General features: G+C 33.6%; 1 protein-coding gene across 1 annotated transcript in view; it reads right to left on the minus strand.

Moving 5' to 3' along the window:
* Positions 1 to 10,620: 10,620 nt before the first annotated feature.
* Positions 10,621 to 23,016, minus strand: part of LOC115218419 (transcription factor SOX-5-like) — a 34,148-nt gene continuing 21,752 nt past the window's right edge. The window contains exons 2-8 of the mRNA XM_029788221.2: positions 18,684 to 19,369; positions 17,539 to 17,743; positions 16,382 to 16,552; positions 15,762 to 15,867; positions 15,427 to 15,560; positions 13,978 to 14,052; positions 10,621 to 11,044 (exon numbers count right to left, since the gene is read on the minus strand). Coding sequence (XP_029644081.1) covers positions 10,803 to 11,044; positions 13,978 to 14,052; positions 15,427 to 15,560; positions 15,762 to 15,867; positions 16,382 to 16,552; positions 17,539 to 17,743; positions 18,684 to 19,369 — 1,619 coding nt within the window. The 3' untranslated portion in view covers positions 10,621 to 10,802. The remainder of the gene's footprint in view (positions 11,045 to 13,977; positions 14,053 to 15,426; positions 15,561 to 15,761; positions 15,868 to 16,381; positions 16,553 to 17,538; positions 17,744 to 18,683; positions 19,370 to 23,016) is intronic.

Consider the following 23,016-nt stretch of genomic DNA (forward strand, 5'->3'; position numbering starts at 1 on the left):
ACTCGACATAAAACGAACATTAATATATATGTTGTAAACGTCGTAAGAATTTAGAAACTTCGTGAAATAACTCTTTTTTTTTTTAGGAACGGTGACTCTCGAAGAAAGTAAAACTATCTTTAAGTAACAGCGTTTTAATACTGAGTTAAAAACCTTTTGGATAGAAAAGGTAGAAGGCTGCCCGAGGGACTCGAACTCACATCTGTAAATATGACATGCATTCTGCCGTCGGATCACAGCAAAAAGAATAAGCATTTTTGAGTATGTGTGTGTAAGTATGCATGTTTCATTAACACACGATTGTGATCCGGTTTATCTTTTACAGATTTTCTAATATTTCGTACCTGATTCTTGCACTTTGTTTGGAACAATAATAAACTTCCTAAAACCATATTCAACGTTTCCAGACCTTCACTTTCTCATTTCCAAGAATTGAAATAGATTTGGCGTCTGCGTTGCGCCATATATTCTGGTTAAAATTTTGTAGTCTTTTCCTTTTGTTACCTTTAGGTTTCCACATCAACAGTCATGTGTTATTGTTTTGTTGCCAAATGTTTTGACCGTTAGGTTTCCATATCAGAAGCCATGTGTTAATTTGGTAATGTTTGTGCAGCGTGTTTATTTTGGCATTGTGTTGAGATATGAGTGTGGCTTTCATAATGAATCTATTTTATCCTCTTGCTTTTTGTCTTGTAGTGTGTGGTATAGAGTGTTGCGACTGCTTCTGGTAAATGCATCGCGAACCTACGAGAGAGTATTGTACTAGTATGTCCAATATAACAGTGGAGTCCTGAAGTTTAAAGCTTCCAATTTCAAAATCCAATTTGTAGATTTTCGTTTCCATAAGTAGCTTATTCTCAAATCTGAACTTTGACTCGCCATCTTTTATTTTCAACAAAATTTTTAAATATTATTTCATAACCTCACACGTACTGAAAGCAAAAGAAGACACACATACATACATACATAATATATATATATATATATATATATATATATATATATATATATATATATATATATATATATATATATATATATATATATATATATATATATATATAATATATATATATATACATATATATATATATACATATATATATATATATATATATATATATATATAGATATATATATATATATACATACATATATATATATACATTCGTTCATGATCAGTCTATTTTTCCAAGATATTATGAATTTTATGATGATTATATATTATTGAGGCAAAGTTTTATAGATGCATGCTCATCCTATCGCTAACCTTCATTTGTTTCTCAAGTAAGAGTTTTTATTCCACATTCTGAAAATGATGAGCTGGCAGATAATTTATTGAGTAGATAACATGCATTTTCATGCAGCTGTAAACACCTGCATATATTATATGTATGTAATTCTTCAATTGAAACTGAGAGTGCATCTTGCAAATCGGTTTTCATGCCACTGCAATTTTCAGGCATGGATGTGGAATGAGATTCAAGTTGTGAGACAATTTCTTTTTCAATAAAAAAAGCCATGTCATGTACATCTGTTCGGCATCCCATTCTCATTCATTTGCCATAAACCAATTTCTTTACTACCCACAAGGGGCTAAACACAGAGAGGACAAACAAGCGGATTAAGTCGATTATTTCTACCCCAGTGCGTAACTGGTACTTATTTAATCGACCCCGAAAGGATGAAAGGCAAAGTCGACCTCGGCAGAATTTAAACTCAGAACGTAGCAGCAGACGAAATACCGCTAAGCATTTCGCCCGGCATGCTAACGTTTCTGCCAGCTACCAAATTCACTCTTATGGCATTGCACTATCTGTAACTATTGTAGAAGACACTTATCTGAGGTAGCATGCACTGGAACTGCATCCCAAACAATTGCAAAGCGATAACTATCTATGTTTATCATTTACTTGCTTCAGTCATTAGTCTGCGGCCATGCTGGGGTACCACTTTGAAGAATTTTTAGTTGAACAAATCGACTCCCATATTTATTCTTTTTGTTAAGCCTGGTACTTACCTTATCAGTATCTTTTGCCAAACTGCTAAGTTACAGGGACATAAACACACCATCACCAGTTGTCAAGTGGTGGGGGTGAGTAAACACATAGATATACATACATATATCTTTTACTTGTTTCAGTCATTTGACTGTGGCCATGCTGAAGCACCGCCTTTAGTCGAGCAAATCGACCCCAGGACTTATTCTATCATTCTCTCTTGCCGAACTGCTAAGTGCCGGAGACGTAAACACCAGCATCGGTTGTCAAGCAATGTTGCGGAGGACAAACATGCACATATATGTATATATATATATATATATATATATATATACGACGGGCTTCTTTCAGTTTCCATCTACCAAATCCACTCACAAGGCTTTGGTCGGCCCGAGGCTATAGTAGAAGACACTTGCCCAAGATGCCACGCAGTGGGAATGAACCCAGAACCATGTGGTTGGTAAGCAAGCTACTTGCCACACAGCCACTCCTGTGCCTATATATAATATATATATATTATACTTGATGGGCTTCTTTCAGTTTCCATCTACCAAATCCACTCACAAGGCTTTGGTCGGCCCGAGGCTATAGTAGAAGAAACTTGCCCAAGGTGCCACGCAGTGGGAATGAACCCAGAACCATGTGGTTGGTAAGCTACTTGCCACACAGCCACTCCTGTGCCTATGGGCTTCTTTCAGTTTCCATCTACCAAATCCACTTGCATGGCTTTTGTTGATCCGAGGCTAGAGTACAAGACATTTGCCCAGGGTGTCATGCAGTGGGACTGAACTGAGAACCATGAAGTTGGGAAGTAAGGTACTGACCACACAGCCATGCCTCACACAAGCAAGATAAAATAAAGCAAGACAAATAAAAAATAAAAGGAAAGTAATAATAAAAAACAGAGAAACATCTTTATTAAGGTTTTTGTTTGAGATTTTGATGAGTCTTTTGTTTATTTCTTCTTGTCTTGTTTTTTTTTGCTTTGTTGTTGTTTTTTTTTGGTAAATTTGAAAAGTTTATAGGTGAATTTAGTGCTAAAGAGTTACTTTGTGCACTGTCAAAAAAAAAAAAAAAGAAAAAACTAGAAAATACTGTGTTTATTATTATTATTATTATTCTTTGCTTGAACTCCAGCTTTTGTGCAGTTCTTAGTCAAATTTAAAAAAAAAAGGGGGATAAATCCAACTGAAATTTGATAAAAAAAAAATGAACTCTCCAACAGACACCCCTCCCCCCAGCCTTTTTTGGGATGAAAAAAAAAAAACAACGGAATACCCTTGTTTATATTGGAGTTAGTTTCATCTTTTTCTAACATCTCCAAAAGAAAAAAAAAATTAAAAAATTCTTCAACTGAACAATTAACTTAACATTCAGAACATTTTTTTTTCAATGGTTTATTTTATTTTTTTTTTTTTCACTTGGAACCCAGATATTACAAGGTAAAAAATAATTAAATTTTTGTAAGAAAGATTTTTTAATTAAATAAAATGAAATTTAATATATAATAACGTTTGGAAAAAAAAAAATTTTTTTTCGCTATGATTGGAATACTAATGAAGAGTTAATCTCTCATTCTAATTAGTGGTTTTCTTTTTGTTGATTTTTTTTTAAATGGAATATATTATTTGTTTTGTTGGGTTTCTTTTTCTCCCCATAGAAATTAAATATATCGGGGTGAGAAGAGTCAGATATCTTTAGTTTAAAAAAAAAAAAATAATATTTAACAGACAGGTCAAGTATATATAAAAATATAAATAGTTTTATTTTTCTGGGACTGAATTTGTCCTAAAAACTCTATTATGTTTCATTCATTCTTTCATTCATAAGTAACCTGTTGGTGTAAGGTTAATAATAATAATTAAAAAAAACCCCACAAGATCTGCATATTTTTTTCCTTTTCAGGTGGTTTGACCCATTCCAAATAAACAGAACATTTGACTTAAGCGAACTTAAAAGAAACTTACGCTGCGTTATATTGAACCACTGTTATTTTCCACTTCAGTATTCCTAGGAAGGAACCTAACCATTTTGTTCTACTACATGCAACTTTACCAAAGCGAATAATAGTCAGTTGAAACAGATTTTCAACATCTGCATATCCTTCCTGCTGATAACTCCCACCTGTCTCCCAAGTAAGGTAATATTTGCCCCTGGCCCAGACATGTTTGCCTGAAAGAGTGGAAATGAATGACACCACTTGTATGAAGGTGAAGCTCGTTTACAACCATCACACAATGTCAACACAAACATGCACATACATATATATGCACACGCATTCAATGGGCTTCTTTTAGTTTCTGCCTATCAAATCCACCCACAAGGCTTTGATTAGCCCAGGACTAAAAAAAGACATTTGCTTAAGCTGCCATGCTGTGGAATTGCATATAAAAACTACATGGCTTTCTTAACCACATAGCCATGCCTGCACACACACACATATATATCATAGATATATATATGTATATATAATTCTAATATTTTTACCAAAGCCACCTAACCTGAAGCAAAAGCACAAGTGAGTGAAATGACCTGTTCAAGTTACGATCAATGAACAGATTGCATTCCTCTCCTATGTACACATAACACATTAGTTTGAGCAATATTAGAACACCATAAAAAGTATTTCCAAACCATTCTTTTGATTGATGATATGGAAATAGGATTTCTTCAAGACATTTCTCTAATTCTAATATCATGCCTAACTTGAAAGCAGAGATTCAAGATTCAATTGACAAAATATATTTACCCCCACCCCACCAAAAACTCAGTTTGAATTAAAAATAATTATTTCCCAGGGATATTTTGTAGTTAAAAAGTAAACAGAACTAAGGAAAAATTTTTATTGTTGAGTAAATATTCAACAAAAAAGGATGAACCTGTTAACTAAAAATTGGCATAAGATTTATATTTTTAATAGTTAATGATAGATTTTCAGCAGAAATATAATTATTATTAAATGTACAAATTAAGTCAACCCCTTTCTTCCAATTCACTTTACACTGCCCCTCTATGATATAAACTTAATGTTTTAAGTGAACTAAATTAAGCCTTTTATCAAAATTTCATGATAATTTATGTCCTAAACTTAATGATGAAGGGGGTTTTAATGAATTCATTATTTTCATCAGTTTCAGACAATTCTACATAATTGGCATATGAATGGGCCATGATACTACAAAACTTGTCTTAAAATGACTGAACAGATTCTCTTTTCTGGTAGTGCTATTAAGTTAGACATGGTCTCGACCAATCTTTGGCCAAGGTATTACAACCAACACACATCTGTTCATGAATGCATGCATGTATGTATATATATATATATATAATATATATATATATACATACATACAGACATGTGTGTATAGGTTGTAAGGCAAACATATCACTATACATTAAATCTTAAAGAGTGACTGATTCCTTATTTCTTCTCTAATAGGGAACCACTACACAAGAAGAGGAGGATCCATGTGATATCATGTCGTTTACTCACATATTTCAACTCAGAAATAATTATAGAAAATGTGAAGTTTTTTTGCTCGGCTAATTAAGTACTTGTAGTAACTTTCGTTCTATTGTATGTAAGGGGGTGCCTTTATTTTGATTCTTAGAACAGAGTCCAGTAGAATAATGGACTAGATATTATCAACATCACTATCAATATCATTATCATCATCATCATCATCATCAAAGAATGCTGTTAGTTTGTGTTAACTTTTGGAGAAGGGGCAAGATTCCTGCCACCACAATTAGGTAACATACACACACGCACACACAAAATGCATAGCTTCTTTTTCCAAGACTGAGGTCAAAAGTTTTTTGTTTCTTTTTTATTGAAACCCCAAATTTAGCTCTACAGTAATAAAAAAGGGGAGAGTGTTTGTTCACCCCCACAAAACTGCAGCTGTCAAAGTTAAGAAAAAAAATATCGGTACCTCAAGAATGTCATTAGTTTTCTTGCATTACTAGTATTTATGATTGATTAGTTGGGTGTGGTTTGGTTTTTGGTGGTGGGGGGTCAGGAAAGTTATTTTCTGTTAGCAGTTAATGTTGATCGATTTATTTGCAAATATTGCAGAATGTCAAATCAGTAAATAAAAATGGTCTAATGATTAGTTGAACCAATTAAGAATTTCAAAAATGAAATCTATTTTAATTTTTTTTTTTAATGGAAAGAAAGGGGGCCTTTTCTTAAGAAACAAATAAACAAACACAGAAATAAAAGAAAGAAAGAATTCAGAAGCCCAAGCACCTTGATGGCTAATAACCTTCAGAGAACAATGAACAAATGGGAACTAATAGCATGAAGTACAAGCAATAATGCATTGCCGATAGCCACAGAACAGGTACCAGGTATAATGTTTAAGACTAAAATCCTTGCAGTGTTTGCATAAGATTTCTTTTGAGGTATAGAAATTCATTTTCTTAGTTGTACTGTTTACAAGACATCACTAAAGTGGAATTGCGAAAGTTCCATTCCATAAATGGCTAATGAACCACTGATGGTGCTTGATATCTCCAAATCTTTCTTTCTCTCTCAAGGTGTCCGAACTCTTGTACTGTCACTTAGACAAAATTTGAAACATCTACACAATGACATTTATAGAATCAACCATTTCTTTTTTTATATTCTATAAGAAAAATTTTGAGAAAAAAAAAAAACTTTTTAAAGATTTATTTAAAAAAAAAAAAAAACTAAGTTGAAAACCAAAAAAAAAAAAAACACAAAAGAACTACACAACTTCAGCTACTAGTCGAAGAGATAGCTTGTTCCAAGACAGTATCCTCTCAGACATTCAGCTGTCCCTGTGTCTCTTTCTCTCTTAGTGGAGATGTCACAAGGTGGTGGGTTGGGGGAAGGGATAGGTGCAGCAGGAAGTCAATTGTTTATAATTTGTGGAATCCATCTTAATCTGGTCACAACCAATTCTTTTCAATTGAACACAAATAAGAGAGATTAAATCTTGCTTTGTGTTAGTCTATAATTGGTTTGGTCATGTTATGTCTTTTAGCTTATATAGAGGGCAGAGGGAACCAATGACAAGTTTACAGTCATGAAATGAAAGTTAGCAAAATAAATAGTAAATATTATATATTCATGAGGAGGATGATGATGATGATGATGATTGTGATGTTAATAATAATATCAATCATGTGAGAAAATTATTTGAATAAAATAAAGATTGATTTTTTTTTTGATTTTCATAGTGCTTATAGAGAGAAACAAAGGTATTTGAAATAAACTTATAGGGACAGCAGGCAAGTTTGGAAGATTTAAAGTTCATGTCATTCTCAAGTTTAAAAAAATGGTTCCAAGAGGAAACAAGGAAAGATTTTGCAGATTTAATTCAACTGAATCTGCAAAAACTTTGTAGTAGTAGTAATCCTTTTTACTATAGGCACAAGGCCTGGAATTGTGAGGAAAGGGACTAGCTTATTACACTGACCCCCGAAAGGATGAAAGGTAAAGTCGACCTTAGTGGAATTTGAACTCAGAACATAGCGATGGGTGAAATACCACTAAGCATTTCACCCAGTCTGCTAATGATTCTGCCAGCTCGCTGCCTTATTATTATTCATAATAATAATAATGATGATGATAACTATAATGAATTTTTTATGCCAATTAGAAATTGGTTTCATTACTTGAGCTCTTTTACTGGAAACAAGTGGCATTTACATACTGAATAAAAATTGGGCCAATAACATAAAAAAAAAAAAAAAATTCCAGGTACGGAGAAAGTCAAGAGGAGTAAGATGCTTCTGGAAGGGTCTTGTTCAATACTTCATACCTTTATTACATGCTATGTATGTATGAGAACACTATTGTTTTGTTTGTTAGTTAGTTTTTGACACCCTTGATTTTACCTAGGTCCTCAAAGGGTTTGCTCTCTACTGATATAGCCGCTGGCAAATACTACTAACACATAAGCTCATAACATTTTACCGGAGGAATATGATCAATTATACTACACTAACAGCTTGATTGGTACTATTTTATATTGGCTCTGGAAAGAATGAAAGGCAAAAGAAAAGTCCAGCAGGGTTAGAACACAGAGCAAACTAAATACAGCATGGTATTTGTTTAACAATTGCTCTACCAATTCTGCCAATCACTGCCCTATATGTTGCCAATTCATACCTTCTGTGCTTCAACACTCCATGTCCAGTGCATCATACGTTTTAATGTCCACTTTTCCATGCTTGCCAGGGTCAGAGAGAATTCACTTAGGCAGATTTTCTACAGCTGGACACTTCCCTGTTGCCAACACTCACCTATTTCCAAGCGCAAGGTATATATATATATCAATGTCCTCATTAATTGTTTTTCCATGCTGGTGTTGGCTGGAGAAAACTTATTGAGCCAGTATTCACCCAGTGGACGTTTCTTGTTACTGACCTGCACCTGTTTCCAAATAGTGTTAATACTCATCATGCCGCACTATGCTTTCACATTTTGGCACAGGACCAGTGATTTCATGGGGAGGATGGGTTAGTTGATACCATCAATCTCAGTACTTGATTGGTATTTTATCAACCCTGAAAGGATGAGTGGACAAAGTTTGACCGTGGCACTCCCAATGTTTTAATGCTTCTGCTAAGGGTTCCCAGTTTCCATCCACCAATTTCACTCCCAAAGTATTTGTTAGCCAAAGGCTATAGCAAAAAGGCTTATTTCTGTCCAGAATGCTGTGCAGAAGAATGGAACAGCAAAACACGTGACTATTAAAGTTCTTATTGTTAGTTATCACAAAACACACACAATGTTGCAGATGAAAAAAACAAAAACCATCTCAATCTGACTAGCACTCATGGATGAAGTTTTCTGTCTTGTTCTGTCTGTTGACTAATTTATGCGGTTTTCTGTCGTAAGAGCTGAAATGCAATGCTGAAGGAACTCTGGGGTCGCATTAACGAGCTAGAGAGAGAGAGAGAGAGAGAGAGAAAAGAAAGGAGAAAAAGGAAAAAAAAAAAACATCATTGTTTAACTCCCCACTGAGTACAGTTCAAGGTGTCTGCCCACAGACAGAACCACATTCCTGGAAGGTTTGTTAGTATTGCAGACTTTTGGTGAGATGAGTTTCCTTGCATTTGAACTAATCTACCTAAAACTATTACAAGAAACTAATTGAATGAATGAATGAATGAATAATTGTAATAATAATAATAATAATAATAATAATAATGGTGAATGAAATAAACTGAGTGTGTGAGGAATTCAAATAAGTATTGTTGAATGTTTTCAAATAATTAAAACAAAGAAACCAAAATGCTTTCATAATCCTTATTATTCGAATATTTATTATTATTATCATTATTATTATTATTATTTAGTTGCAGTAGTAATGTTTATGATGCACTGACAAACATAAAAGCCAGCTTTGTCATTGCTAATCATCTTGCATTTACTGTGTCTATGTGTGTTCTATATATATATATATATATATACATATATATATATATATATATATATTTATGACTATGTATGTATGCATGTGTGTTTACGTCTGGTTTCTGTGATGGGTGACTGAAGAGGAAAGTAGGGGTTTCAACAGAGGAAAACAACAACAACAAAAAAAAATATATAAAAGAGTGAGGATTTGGGTAGTGTTGGAAGCACAGACATGAATATGGAATAAGGGTCCTGTATTTTTCTTCTTCTTTTCTTGAAAAAAAAAAAGCAAGAAAAAACACAAAATAAAAAAAAAATAGAGACAAGTAACGGGGTCATAGATGGCAATGGCATTAAAGTTAAACCAAGAACCAAATTGCATTCTTCAACTTCTGCCAAAAGAAATTAAAAAAAACAAACAAAAATAAAACAAAAACAAAATGATATGGGAGGTGGGGGGAGAATAAGAAAAATGTGTTTTTTTCTTGTTGAACAGTTTTGTTTTCACTGTCTCTCTGTTATTTTTTTAAACCATAATTCAATTTCATTGTTATTGTTTTGCTTTTTCTTAATATAATTTTTTTCAATTGTCTTTTTCTTGTTTTTAGTTTTTTAATAACTTTTAATTTGCATTTGTCACTGATTTTTAAATTTTTTATTTCTTTGTCTTTCTGGAAAAAATTAATTCCTATTTCTCTTTTTTGTTTTTTTGAATAATAATAAAATAATAATAATAATTATTATCATTAATTTTATTATTTTTATTATAATTTATTGATATTATTATTTATTTATTTAGATTTGTTTTTTAAAGTTTGACATTCTTTTCCATTTCCAATCACCTCATTGTCCACTTATAAATCTTTTTTTTGTTTATAATTGCAATTGTTCATTAATAATAATAATATTAATAATAATAATAATAATAATACCAATAATAATTATTATTATCATCATCATTACTTAATTTCTTGAGTTTCTTTCATTTATTTGTTTGTTTAATAGAAGAAACCAGTTCCAATAGTCTGGAAGAATATATATATATATGGATGATCTGTCAATATATATGTAAATATATATATAGGCATTTCTGCTTGCACATACACGTGAATGTACAAATCTGTTGATGTGTGTGTATATATGCATACATATATATAGATGTATGTATATTTATATATATACTTACATACACACACACATATACAATATTTTATCTTTTATTTTTTCTTTCCAAATGTCATGTTTTTCCCTACTTTTTTGTCATGGCCTGCTCAGATTCTCAGTCACCTTGGGCCATATTGTCAAATCAGAGAGCACAGACAGACAGACACACACACACACACTGACAGACAGACAGACAGTCAGTCCTATTAAATTCAGGTTCTGTTGTTGTGTATTGATGTTGTTGGCTATGATACAGATGCTGCAACTTCGCCGAGCTGCATGTGTGAACTATTGCTGCCAGCCGTGCTGTATGAAGCGTCCAGACTCACATCGGACATAATATCGTTAATATCGCTGCCATCTCCGTCTTCACTGTTTGTTTCATCGGATTTGAGTTTACCCTGGAATTCTGAATCTTTGCCATCTTTACCAGACATATTGGACCCTAGTAATTGGTTGGTGTCATAGGGTGAGCTATTTTCACTTCCTGCAGAAATAAATAAATAGATAAATAAATAAATATTGATGAGGTATTCTCAATTATGAAATGAAGAAAAAAACTAATTAACAAAATAATGCATACAATATAAGATATATAGCTTAATCCTTTAGCATATATAAGCCGACCATATCCAGCCAAAATGTCCTATGTGCTTTATGTTCAAACTGGCCAAATCCAGTCCTTAACACCTACCCTACAGTATCATGTTAAAAGTAAACAATTGAATAATTGAAATCACAAAGCTACAAGATAATACATGATTAATTTAAAACAAGATGAATACTAAAGGGTTACATAAGTAATTTAAGATATATAATTTAATCCATTAGCATCAAAACTGGCCATATCTGGCCAAAATGTTCTATTTGTTTTAATCTCACACTGGCTAAATCCAGTCTGTCACACATTCCCTGAAAGGAAACAATCCAGTAATCAAAATCTTAAAACTACGAGATAATGCACGATTAATTCAAAACAAGGGGAATACATAAGTTAGTTAGTTAGCTAGTTAATTTTTTGGCTCAAAAAGCAAAAAAGCAAGGCCATGTAGGGGGACATGGAGTTATGTACAGGGTGGTGTTCATGTAAAGAGTTCAGGCCACTTGTGGTCAAGGGAGACTTTGAACCGAGAGGTCGTCGGCATCTTCACCATCTCGTCCGGCAGCTTATTCCACGGATCCGCAACCCAGATGGAGAAAGCCCCTCTCCTTCGACTGAGATGAAATCGTCGCAGATAGAGCTTTTCGGAACGACCCCGCAGCCGACGCTGCATTGGACAGAGTAATATGAATGCTAAAGGGTTAAATATATTGACTCTGTAGTTAGAAGCATCTGTTTCATATCTCACTCAGAATCTTCATCAGGAGACAAATATTTGTCTCCTGATGAAGGTGTTTGTAGGACCAAAAAACAGGTAAGTCTACAAAGGATTAAATATATTGATTCTATAGCTAGGAGCATCTGTTTCACATCCTAGTCAGAATCTTCATCAGGAGATATTTGTCTCCCGACTAAGGTGTTAGTACGATCCATAACAGATAAGTCTACCCGAAAGAATACTGTGCATATAAGAAAATAAGTAACTGAATAACTAAACAGACATCAATTCCAGTTATTTATTTAACTCTTTAGCATCCAGATTACTCTGTCAAAAGTAATGCTTGTTTATTCACATTGTTTTGCATTAATCATACAATATATCATAACTCCAAAATTTCAATGATGTGATTGGAGTGACAGTAAGGTATGAGAGTCCAAATCTGGCCCGCTTGAACAAAACAGGTAGAATATTTTAGCCATATATGGCAAGTTTAAATGTTAGAGGGCTAGCATTCAGGTTATTCTGTCAAATGTCATGCTTCTTTTGTCACATTGTTTTCGATTAATGATGCATTATGTCATAGCTTTTGAGATTTCAATGATGAAATCATTTACTTTTGTAATAACATTACAGGGTACGTGTGAGAGGCCAGATCTAGCCAATTTGAACATATACTAAAGGTTTAATGCCCCTAAAAGCTACCAATCTGAGAACACCTATATGAATATAATCATATTTAATTTAAAGTCTTGATCTATTTTTATTACAACATAAAACAATAATGTGAAAATTCAGAGCTAAAACACCGGACATGATATATGATATTTTTTACTAAAGACTTCCAAAATCTTAATTATATAAAAAATCAATTGAAACATTTGGAGGGTTTGCTCATTAGAAATACTGCTACAAAAGGGTTGGGCAAATCTTAAGTCATATCTATTTCTTAAATGGAAGTCACATGCAACAAATACATTCACAAACATGAATCATAGTAAAGTATTTATTATACGTTCACATATACACAATACAAAATTACAAACAAAACATAAAAAACTGGGACAATTTTTCATAAACCAAAGTGAAAACTGAATCCACAAATTATTCTCAGCTTTCTTATAATATTCCATACTCCACGAAGAGATCAAATAGTTTAGTAAAAATAGGATGTTTTTAACATAGGGGTCCAGCAGAGTAAGAGAGGAGCAAAAGGGGCCCATAGGTAAAAAAAATAGTTGACGATCACTGGTCCAGTTGTATAAACTGCTTTTGGGGACGATCTGAACTATGTCATTTGTTTACTTAGATTTCTTTTTAGGCCCCCATTTGAGATTAGTGTATTTATTGGGTGTCTAATCAGCTGTTCTTTGTCCGGCCCTTTTTTAATGGGGAATAGTTCTAAATTTATTCTGTAGCAACTGAGCCCTTGTACCCCATTGAAATAGATACAACGGATGCTCATCTTGAATTGCTTCATATTAACGTCTGTGGGACAAGAATGTCGTACACAGGGAGTAAATTCCAGAGGGTTAACATGAGGCCTGAGACAAGAGACACTGGATTTGTGACTAGAGGAAAAAATTGGTTCTTCTGTGGAATTTGGGTTGTGATGGTATTGGGCAGGAAAAATCATAGGTAAGGATGACATACTGGGGGAGAAAGGGAAAGAGTTAGTGTAGGGCCTGAGACAGGAGATGAATGTATGATAAGAAAGAAAAATGGGCACATCCAATGAACCTGGATAGATATGATATTAGACAGGAATCTCCATTAAAAACTAAGTTCCAGAAGTTTGACAACCGGGTGGAGAAAGAACTAGGTACAGGGGTTAGTATGTGGTCTGGGATGGATGGCACAAAATATTTGATAAGAGAAGGAAATAAATACATCCAGTACGCTTGATTTTGAAATGGTATACAACCAGTTAGCTACTATTTCTTGTAAAGATTGACCTTTATTTCAAGCTAAACCAATGAAAGGTTCAATAATATTAACAGATATCAAAGACATTTTAGGAAAAGAAAAAAAAAGGGAAGGGTGTAACAGGACAAGAAATTCAAACAGTGACAACTACACAGGCGAGAAAATAAAATCTTACCTGGCCAAAGAGTGCCATATTTACTATTTTCTAACGAAATTTCATTTCCTAGAGATTTGTTCAGCATTGCCACATCTGTTAAGTAAAAGCAATGTGGATAATATATATATATATATTGCTCTTATATGTTATGAAGCATAGGGTGTGTATGTCATGCACACTTAGATATATATATATATATATTTACATGGGTTTGTATACGTGTAGTTTATACATACATATAATAATACAATTACATATATGCACACATACACAAATACACACATGTATAAGCCGAAAGACCAGTTCTTTACTACAACACTACAGTATAAAATGAGCAAGGCATAGGACACTAGCAGAAGGGAAATGGTGCTTCACTAACAGACGCAAAAGAAGTGAGGTTTTGTGGCAATGCTTATAGGAGGACTCTTAAAAGACAGCAAAGCTACTTTTTTTTTGACAGGAGAATTAAATATGGAGATTTTTATGAATGGATGCATCTCCTAATGTTAAATTTATGGGCCTTTTCTCTAACCCTCTTCCTTTCCCTAATATAGCAACCATCTCCCTAACATGGTTTTCATTTTATTGTATATACACATACACACATATAAATATATGTATGTATGTTTGTATATATGAGGATGTTAACATGATGTGATAAAGGATCTGTTTGCGAATATTGAACTTAAGGAAGTCTAAAGGATGGATTTGTTCCTCCTACGTTACGAATGGTCAGAGTTAGTGGGAAAAGAGGGTGAAGGAAAAACAAACACAGCTAAAACAGAAAATAAAACAAGAAGACATGCAAAAAGAAAAAAAAACTAAAAATAGAGTCAAACACACACATAAAAAATAAACACATCAAATACACTATTTGCTTCAATTAATTCTTATTATAATGAAGAATTTAATAAAGTAACCATCATAATTAACCTGATGTTTGGAATGTAAAGTAACATCAATTTTGATAGAGGATTCTAGTTTAAATTGTTTTAAAACAGGGAATTTGTATGATTGAACTGTGGGGTGGTCTCAGAATGAAAACCAGACATGGTGTGAAACCTGGTAGCCTGGAGACCTGAAATTTATTTAGGGAAATTCATATGCCACCACTGATGATAGCTCAAAGAGCAAAGAGAAATTCTTTTTCTTTATTGTTATGATATAACACTTTTTGATCTGAGATTGTGTTGAAACTAAGACAGTTGTAGCGGGTAAGACACAAGTTAGCCATTCAAAAACACACAAAGACTGTTAACTTCACTTAAACATTTATTGTTTGTGATATGGTGTCTAATGTTTCGTCACTCAAAATTGTGTCCTAATCACTGACAATAAGTGTGTTACATTTTTAGATGCTGCATGCATTTGTGAGTTTTATGAGACAAAAATTCTGACACTGTATTACAAACAACAAATGTTTAAGAGAAGTTAATGGTTTAGTTATTTTAATCTAGGAGTATTTACCTTCCACATAAGTTGTTCCACTTTCATTGTACCAAACTCGTCGGATGTCTTGTCTTCGACTTTTCATCAAAGCTTTATATTCTGATATCCGCAGTTTCTTCCCATCTACTATGCATGTTCTTTTTGGCCTTGGTCTGCAAAAAGTAAGTGGAATAAAACTTGAAATACATTGTCAAAGTGACCTGCCAATAATAACATCTTTGAATTATTTTCTATCACATATTTTGATAAAGGAACACTTCACCAAAATATATGAGAAGCATTAAATAACCTACGTAGGCCTTATTTTTTGTTACAAATAACTGAATTATAGCCAAGATATGAATAATACTTACCGATACCGGTAATCTGGATGTTTCTCCATATGTAACTTGCTTAGACGAGATTGTTCTTCATAATACGGTTGTTTCTCAGCATTAGACATAGCTTTCCATTTGGCCCCTATCAAAGAAATAACATGTAAAAATAAATAAATACAAAGGTTAAAAAGATCTCTGAAGTTATCAAACTGATTGAAAGTAAATTTCAAAGACACAACTAAGAACCTTCAATGAAATTTTCTTATCATTTTATCAAAATTTATTCCCCTAACCCAACATAATTATAGTTTAAATACTGAATCTTTATGAAAAGCCAAGAAGCCATTTTGAAATGTTTCCTACACACAAGCTCTGACTGTCAGTAATGGAAACAAACATTATTCTATCTATTTCTTTCTGTTTCAATAACTGTAAACTTTGCACATGTTTATGTACAATGAATACATTGATTTACATTTCTGCTTATCTTACTTATCTATCTCTATATTCATTCAAAAAAAAAAAAAACAAAAAAAAAAACCCCCAAAATAAAAATGTCTATTTTAAAATTTTAAAGGTTTATAAGCTCCCCAAGTAAAATTTCTATACATATATGAATAAATAACAGAATAATGACGTAGAAATAAATGACTTACCCAAAATCTTGCTAATGTTAGAATTATGCATGTCAGGACATGCTTTCAGAATTTTCCTTCTCTCTTCTCTTGCCCATACCATGAATGCATTCATTGGTCGTTTTACATGGGGCTTGCTTGGGTCAGGTTTCTCTTTATGAGCACGGATGATTTTGGCACCAAACATTTTGCCTGAAATTTAAATATTTCATATTGTAAATGCGGTCAACTGGATTCCCTTGACGTCTGTGTTACAACAAAATGGCATTTTATAAATATCTATCTATCTATATATATATATATATACTTTATTTAAAAGCAGCAGAAAATTCTACAAAACCTGTTACTCTGAGTTTCATGTTCCTGTTCGTCGGACAGTTTTTGCTAGAAAAAACTGTCCGACGAATGGGAACGTGAAACTCAGAGTAACAGGTTTTGTTGAATTTTCTGCTGCTTTTAAATAAAGCATATTACTCTACTCCTGGTATTTGAGTACTCTTTTTTCCACCTTGTTTCACATTTATGTATTTACTCCGGTATATATATATATATATATATATATATATTATATATATATATATATATATGTGTGTGTGTGCAGGTGTGGTAAGAAGTTTGCTTTGCTACCACATGATTCTGGGTTTAGTCCCACTGCACGAGCACCTTGGGCAAGTGTCTTCTACTATAGCATTGGGTCAACCAAAGCTTTGTGAGTGGATTTGGTAGATGGAAACTGAAAGCCCATCGTATATGTTGACCCCGGCAGAATTTGAACTCAGAATGAAGCGACAAGTGAAATATTGCTAAGCATTTCATCCTGCATGCTAATGTTTTCTGCCAGCTTGCCGCCTTAATAATAATAATAATAATAAAAATGTAATGAGTTCTTACACAGCACAAGGCCTCAAATTTTAGGGGCAACTATGGTTGATGACAAATGGCATCAAAACTGAATTGGAACAATTTTTTTTTCTTGCTGGAAATATATTCAGTAAAGTCCACTTTGGCTGTGGGAGTTTGAACTCAAAATGCCAAGAGATGCAATTAACTATGAAAAGATATTTTCTCTGCTGCTATTTCACCATTTCTACCAATTTAACACTGCAGGCACCACCATTCTGCTGACCCTATCACAGAAACAATAGCCAAGGAAAGTGTTTAATACAGGAGGTACTTACTCTGCAAATGTTGGACATAGGTGTGATTCTCTTCATGAGACATCTCCGCAGGCATCATAACCCTGTTGTCTTTGCATGCAGCCAGCTGCGATAATTGAGGCATTGTTGTTGAAGGAACTGCATACATGGGTAAGTGCATTGGAAATACTTGGTTGTTAACATTCTGAGAGAGCTGTCTGACGAGAACCTCTTGGACCAAACTGTCCTGTGAATAGAAGAAATCCTAAGAGACTGTAATAAAGTAACCGTACATATCTGAAATGATTTCTATAATTATTATTACATTTTTTTTGACTATGCACATGGCTTAATTTTTTATAGGAGAAGGTGGAAGAGGATGAGATTGAGGTGAGGGTGGAGGTAACTATAACCCTGCTATCCCATATGGTATATACATAGTATTGCCACTGATGTATATTTTGCCGACTTTAAATAGAATCTGTAGAGGTAAGATTTTTCTACAGCCAGGTGCCCTTCCTGTCATCAACCTTCACTCATTTCCAATCTCCTTGATATCCAGTCCCTGTCATTTAGTTTGTCAACAATGCATTCTCTTTAAAGAATGCATAAATTTATCAGTTTAAAAAACTATTATAATAAATAAATATAACAAGCTAATTATAAACAAAGAAAGTAGTTACACAACAAACTATCTAAGCTTAGGACTTTATATTAAATATACAGAATGTATAGGGATTTACTGTTCGATTTCTTTCCAAGTATACTACAATGAACCTCATCATTTTAATGTCTACAACAAAATGATTATAAATATATATATATAATAATGTATACATATATGCATACAGAGCCTCTTAGCTTTAGTATGGAGGCTATGAAGATAAATCTAACATGTAGTGCCAAGAAATAAACTATAGCATACTGGATAACTAGATGAGGGAAGAGAGTGGGTACTGTAGTTTTTGAGATACAAGTTGAATTTTTCAGACCAAAATTTACTACAAAAAACAAAAAGTCGGTCAACTTATGGACCTAGACAACTTGGGAGGACCAAAAATTCCATATGAAATATAGTAGGATTTGGAAAAAAAAAAAATCAGGTTGATGATGTTTGAATGTTTGCACTACGTACTATGTTGACTTGTATGTTAAAAATCATGGAAATATATTGAATAAATAGTTACCTTTTCTGATTCCGACGGTGAAGGTTTCCCATTTAAACTTGTTGTATGTGGTGAAAGATTATTGAGGGACAGTCCAACAGGAACTGCAGCATGGTTAGGAAGACCAAGGTACGGGCTGCTCACGTACTGAGGCGGTGGAGCAACCCCAAATGGTGTCCGGCTACCAACCAAAGCGGACATTTCTGTAGGGGAAGATGTTAATGGCAGACGTTGTTGATGGTTACTATGAGCGGGGGGTGGAGTTATAATAGCTTCTACCTTTGACTGAGAGGCACTCAGATTCACAGAGTCTTCGGATGAAGATTTCTCCAGCTTCATTTCATATCTTGGCTTGGACAGATTTAAGGGCATGTCTTGGTCACTGGCGGCGGCAGCAGCAGCGGCAGCAACAGCAGCTGCTGCTGCTACTGCGACGGACGAGTTGTATCCGGTTGAGTTGTTTGCCCAGATGTTGTTGGCCTGTACAGCTGTAGCAGTGGTGGCCATTGCAGGATTGGCATGAGGAGATGACACAGGACTATGGTGCTGAAGACTCGGGGAAGGCAATGTTCTGGGTATTGATGGTGCGGTCAAGTGGTATGGTGAGGTAGCAATGTGAGGAGAAGATGAGACGCGGCGTGATTCCACGCTGATTGGTGAGGAGATTTTCGATGAAGAACATGACTGACTAATCACAGGCGTTGAAACTGAAAACAAAGCAAAAAAGAAAAAAAATTATATAGATTATATATAAAACAAAAAAACAAGTGAATAATAATAATAATAATAGTAATAATAATCCTTTCTACTAAAGGCATAAGGTCTGATATGGGGGTAGGTTTATTACATCAACCCCAGTATTCAACTGGTACTTATTTTACAGACCCCAGAAAGATAAAAGGCAAAGTCAACCCCCCAGCGGTATTTGAACTCAGAACGTGATGACATACAAAATGCTGTAAAGCATTTTACCGGGCATACTAATGATTCTATACATGTAAATTCAGATAATACACTCTCATATATATATATATATATATATATATATATTATATATATATATATATATATATACACACATATACACACACACAGAAAATGAAACCTCAAATCATCCAACCCATGCCAGCATAGAAAATGGACATTAAATGATGATGATGATACAGACAAATATGTATACGTTTATACATATACACACATATAACCATACACATACATTCACAGACACACACACACCTACTAAAATTTTAAAAATACAATGCTGAAGTGTAATGTAACTTGCTGAAAAGGGAACAATACAATAACTGGTGTAGAATTTGATCTCACGACCTTCAGGTTCAGTAGTCCAGCTTCTGAATAAACCACTCAACAATGAAACAACCACAAAACAAAACAACTTTTCCTCAACACACACACACACAAAGAAAACCACAGTCAACTACAATACAGAGAAGTTCAAATAACGATCATTTACAACATTATTTATAAATGAAAACTGTGTGTTATCTGAGAAATGTTTAAATATTTATAGCCAACAATCCTTTCTACTATAGGCAGAAGGCTTGAAATTTGGAGAGGGATAGTCTATTATATCGACCCCCAGTACTCAACTGGTACTTAATTTATCAACCCCGAAAGGATGAAAAGCAAAGTTGACCTCGGTGGAATTTGAACTCAGAAAGTATTGGCAGACGAAATACTGCTAAGCATTTTGCCCAGTATGCTAACAACTCTGCCAGCTCACCACATTACTTTATAGTCAATAATAATAATAATAATAATAATAATCCTTTCTACTAAAGGCACAAGGTCGGAAATTTGAAGGAAGAGGACCAGTCAATTACATCGACCCCCAGTACTTTACTGGTACTTGTTTCATCAACTCTGAAAGGATGAAAGTCAAAACTGACCGTAGCAGAATTTGAACTCAGAATGTGAAGATAAAAGAAACACATCTAAGCATTTTGATAATGATAATGATAATGAAATAACTCAACCTCCATTCCACTAAAGTTACCTTACCTAATAAAAAAAATTAAAAAAGGAAATGGCGACTTGTAAAAATTCTTACTAAATTATTGTTTTTTTTTTTCTTTTGAAAAATGTTAGCAGAAAAATCTATACTGATATTATACGGAAAATATAAAGAAAAAACAAATAAAAGATCAACATTTGGTCACCAGTTTAATCCAACTAAACTGTACACAGCAGGAATAACCATTTTTGAGATGGGAAGACAATGTAAAGTGATGACATACAATTGTTCTCTGATTCCAAGAGAGATGTTTACCATTATTTCTAGTGAGAGATCAAAAGAATCTGAAATGGATTTTTTTTTTTAATTTCTCTATTTTTTTTCTTCTTCAAGAATGGATTGTTATTGTCATCACACTTCATCTCAGTGTGTGTGTGTGTGTGTGTGTGTGTACAAGTGCATGAAACAGTGAGAGAGAATATGATAAAACTGAAATAAATACAAAAAAAATAAAAAATTATTATATTGGGTTAAGAAACCTAGATTCTTTATATATTCTTTGAAGTAGAAGGAGAGGGTAAATCAGCACCCACATTGAGTGACAGAAAATTCAAGATACGCAGGCACACAGATATCTATCTATAAATGTGTGGAAATCTGTATATGTATATATATATACATATATATATATATATATATCCACTTATTGTTCTCTTTTCCTTTATTTAGGAATAAATTCTACATAAGAAATTCATCACAACCAACTTTTTGAATTGTGCTAGAAGACGAGGAAGAAGGGTAAAAAATAAAAATTTTAAAAAAAGGTGGGTGTGGGTGGGTGGGCAAGTGTGTGTGTGTGTGTGTTCAAACTGAAACAATAGACCAATTGTTGCTAAACAATGATATAGGCTGCTTTTGTTTTTAAAGAATTATTTGGCCTTTGCTCTAACTTTCTTGCTATTATTGTGCATGTATACATGTGTGAGACAAGAAACATATATGTACATACATACATAAATATTTACACACATATATATATATATATATATATACATCTTCATTTTATGGATTAAAATACATATTCTATTTTTTTACCATTATAAAACAATACAATTTCCTACTGAACCTATTTCTATTTCAGTGTGTGTGTGTGTGTATATATATATATATTTTATACACATATATATAGGCAAAGGTATGACTATGTGATTAAGAGGTTCACTCAGTAACCATGCAGTTCTCGGTTCAATCTCACAGCATGGTACCTTGAACTGTTCAATGCCTTGAAGTGATATTTTATTAGAAAGTGCATTGAAGCCAATCCTGTTTGTTGATGATGATGATGATGAAGATGAGTACTGTGATGATGATGATGATGATAGTGGTAGGACCCACAAAGGATGAGAAAATGTGTTGAAAATATGAAACAGTACACTTTCAACCACAACTGCAATGAACTAACAATCAAACAGTTACTTGACAGTTTAGAAATAGCAGTCGAATTTCCCTCAAATTGCATGCATCATCATCATCATTGAAAAAATAATTCTTTTAAAAATTTTGACACAAGGCCAGCATTTCTGAGAGGCAGAAGTCAATTACTTCAACTCTAGTGCTCAACAGGTACTCGTTTTTGTGATTACGTTACCCCAGAAGGATGAGAGGCAAAACCAACCCTGGTGGCATTTGAACACAAAATGTAAAGCCTGAAGAAACATTTCTTTGCCAGCTTGCCACCATTTGACGGCCAGTGTTGGTTTGTTTATGTCCTCATAACTTAGCAGTTTAACAAAACAGAATGATAGAATAAGTACAAGGTTTTAAAAATAAAGCAGTGGGGCCAATTTGTTCAACTAAACCTTCAAAGACTGTGCCCCAGCATGGCCACAGTTCAATGACTGAAACAAGTAAAATATAAAAAATGAACGTCCATTTTCCATGCTAGCATGGGTTGGATGGTTCACTGGGTTCTGGAAGCCAGAGGCTGCGCCAGGCCCAGTCTGATCTGGAAACCCTGCCAGATCAGACTGGGCCTGGCGGCAGCTTCTGGCTTCCCAGACCCCAGTTGAACCATCCACCCATGCTAGCATGGAAAATGGACGTTAAACGATGATGATGATGTATTTATATCTTCATATATAATAGAAATTTTCACTTCCAGTGGCCAAGTGTGTAAGAATTTAGTCCAAAGACTATATATATATATGTATGTATGTGTATATATCTTTCATGTGTATGTGTGTTATTTATAACTATAATGTGATATTAAGACAGAGGTAAACACACAAATACACATACACACATACATGATGTTATATGATTGCAATGCCTTTGATGATAAGCTTGTTTAATCAGGGCTGAGCAAGGACTAAACAGCAA

The sequence above is a fragment of the Octopus sinensis genome, linkage group LG13 (genome assembly GCF_006345805.1).
Source record: "Octopus sinensis linkage group LG13, ASM634580v1, whole genome shotgun sequence".
Taxonomy (NCBI): Eukaryota; Metazoa; Mollusca; class Cephalopoda; order Octopoda; family Octopodidae; genus Octopus; species Octopus sinensis.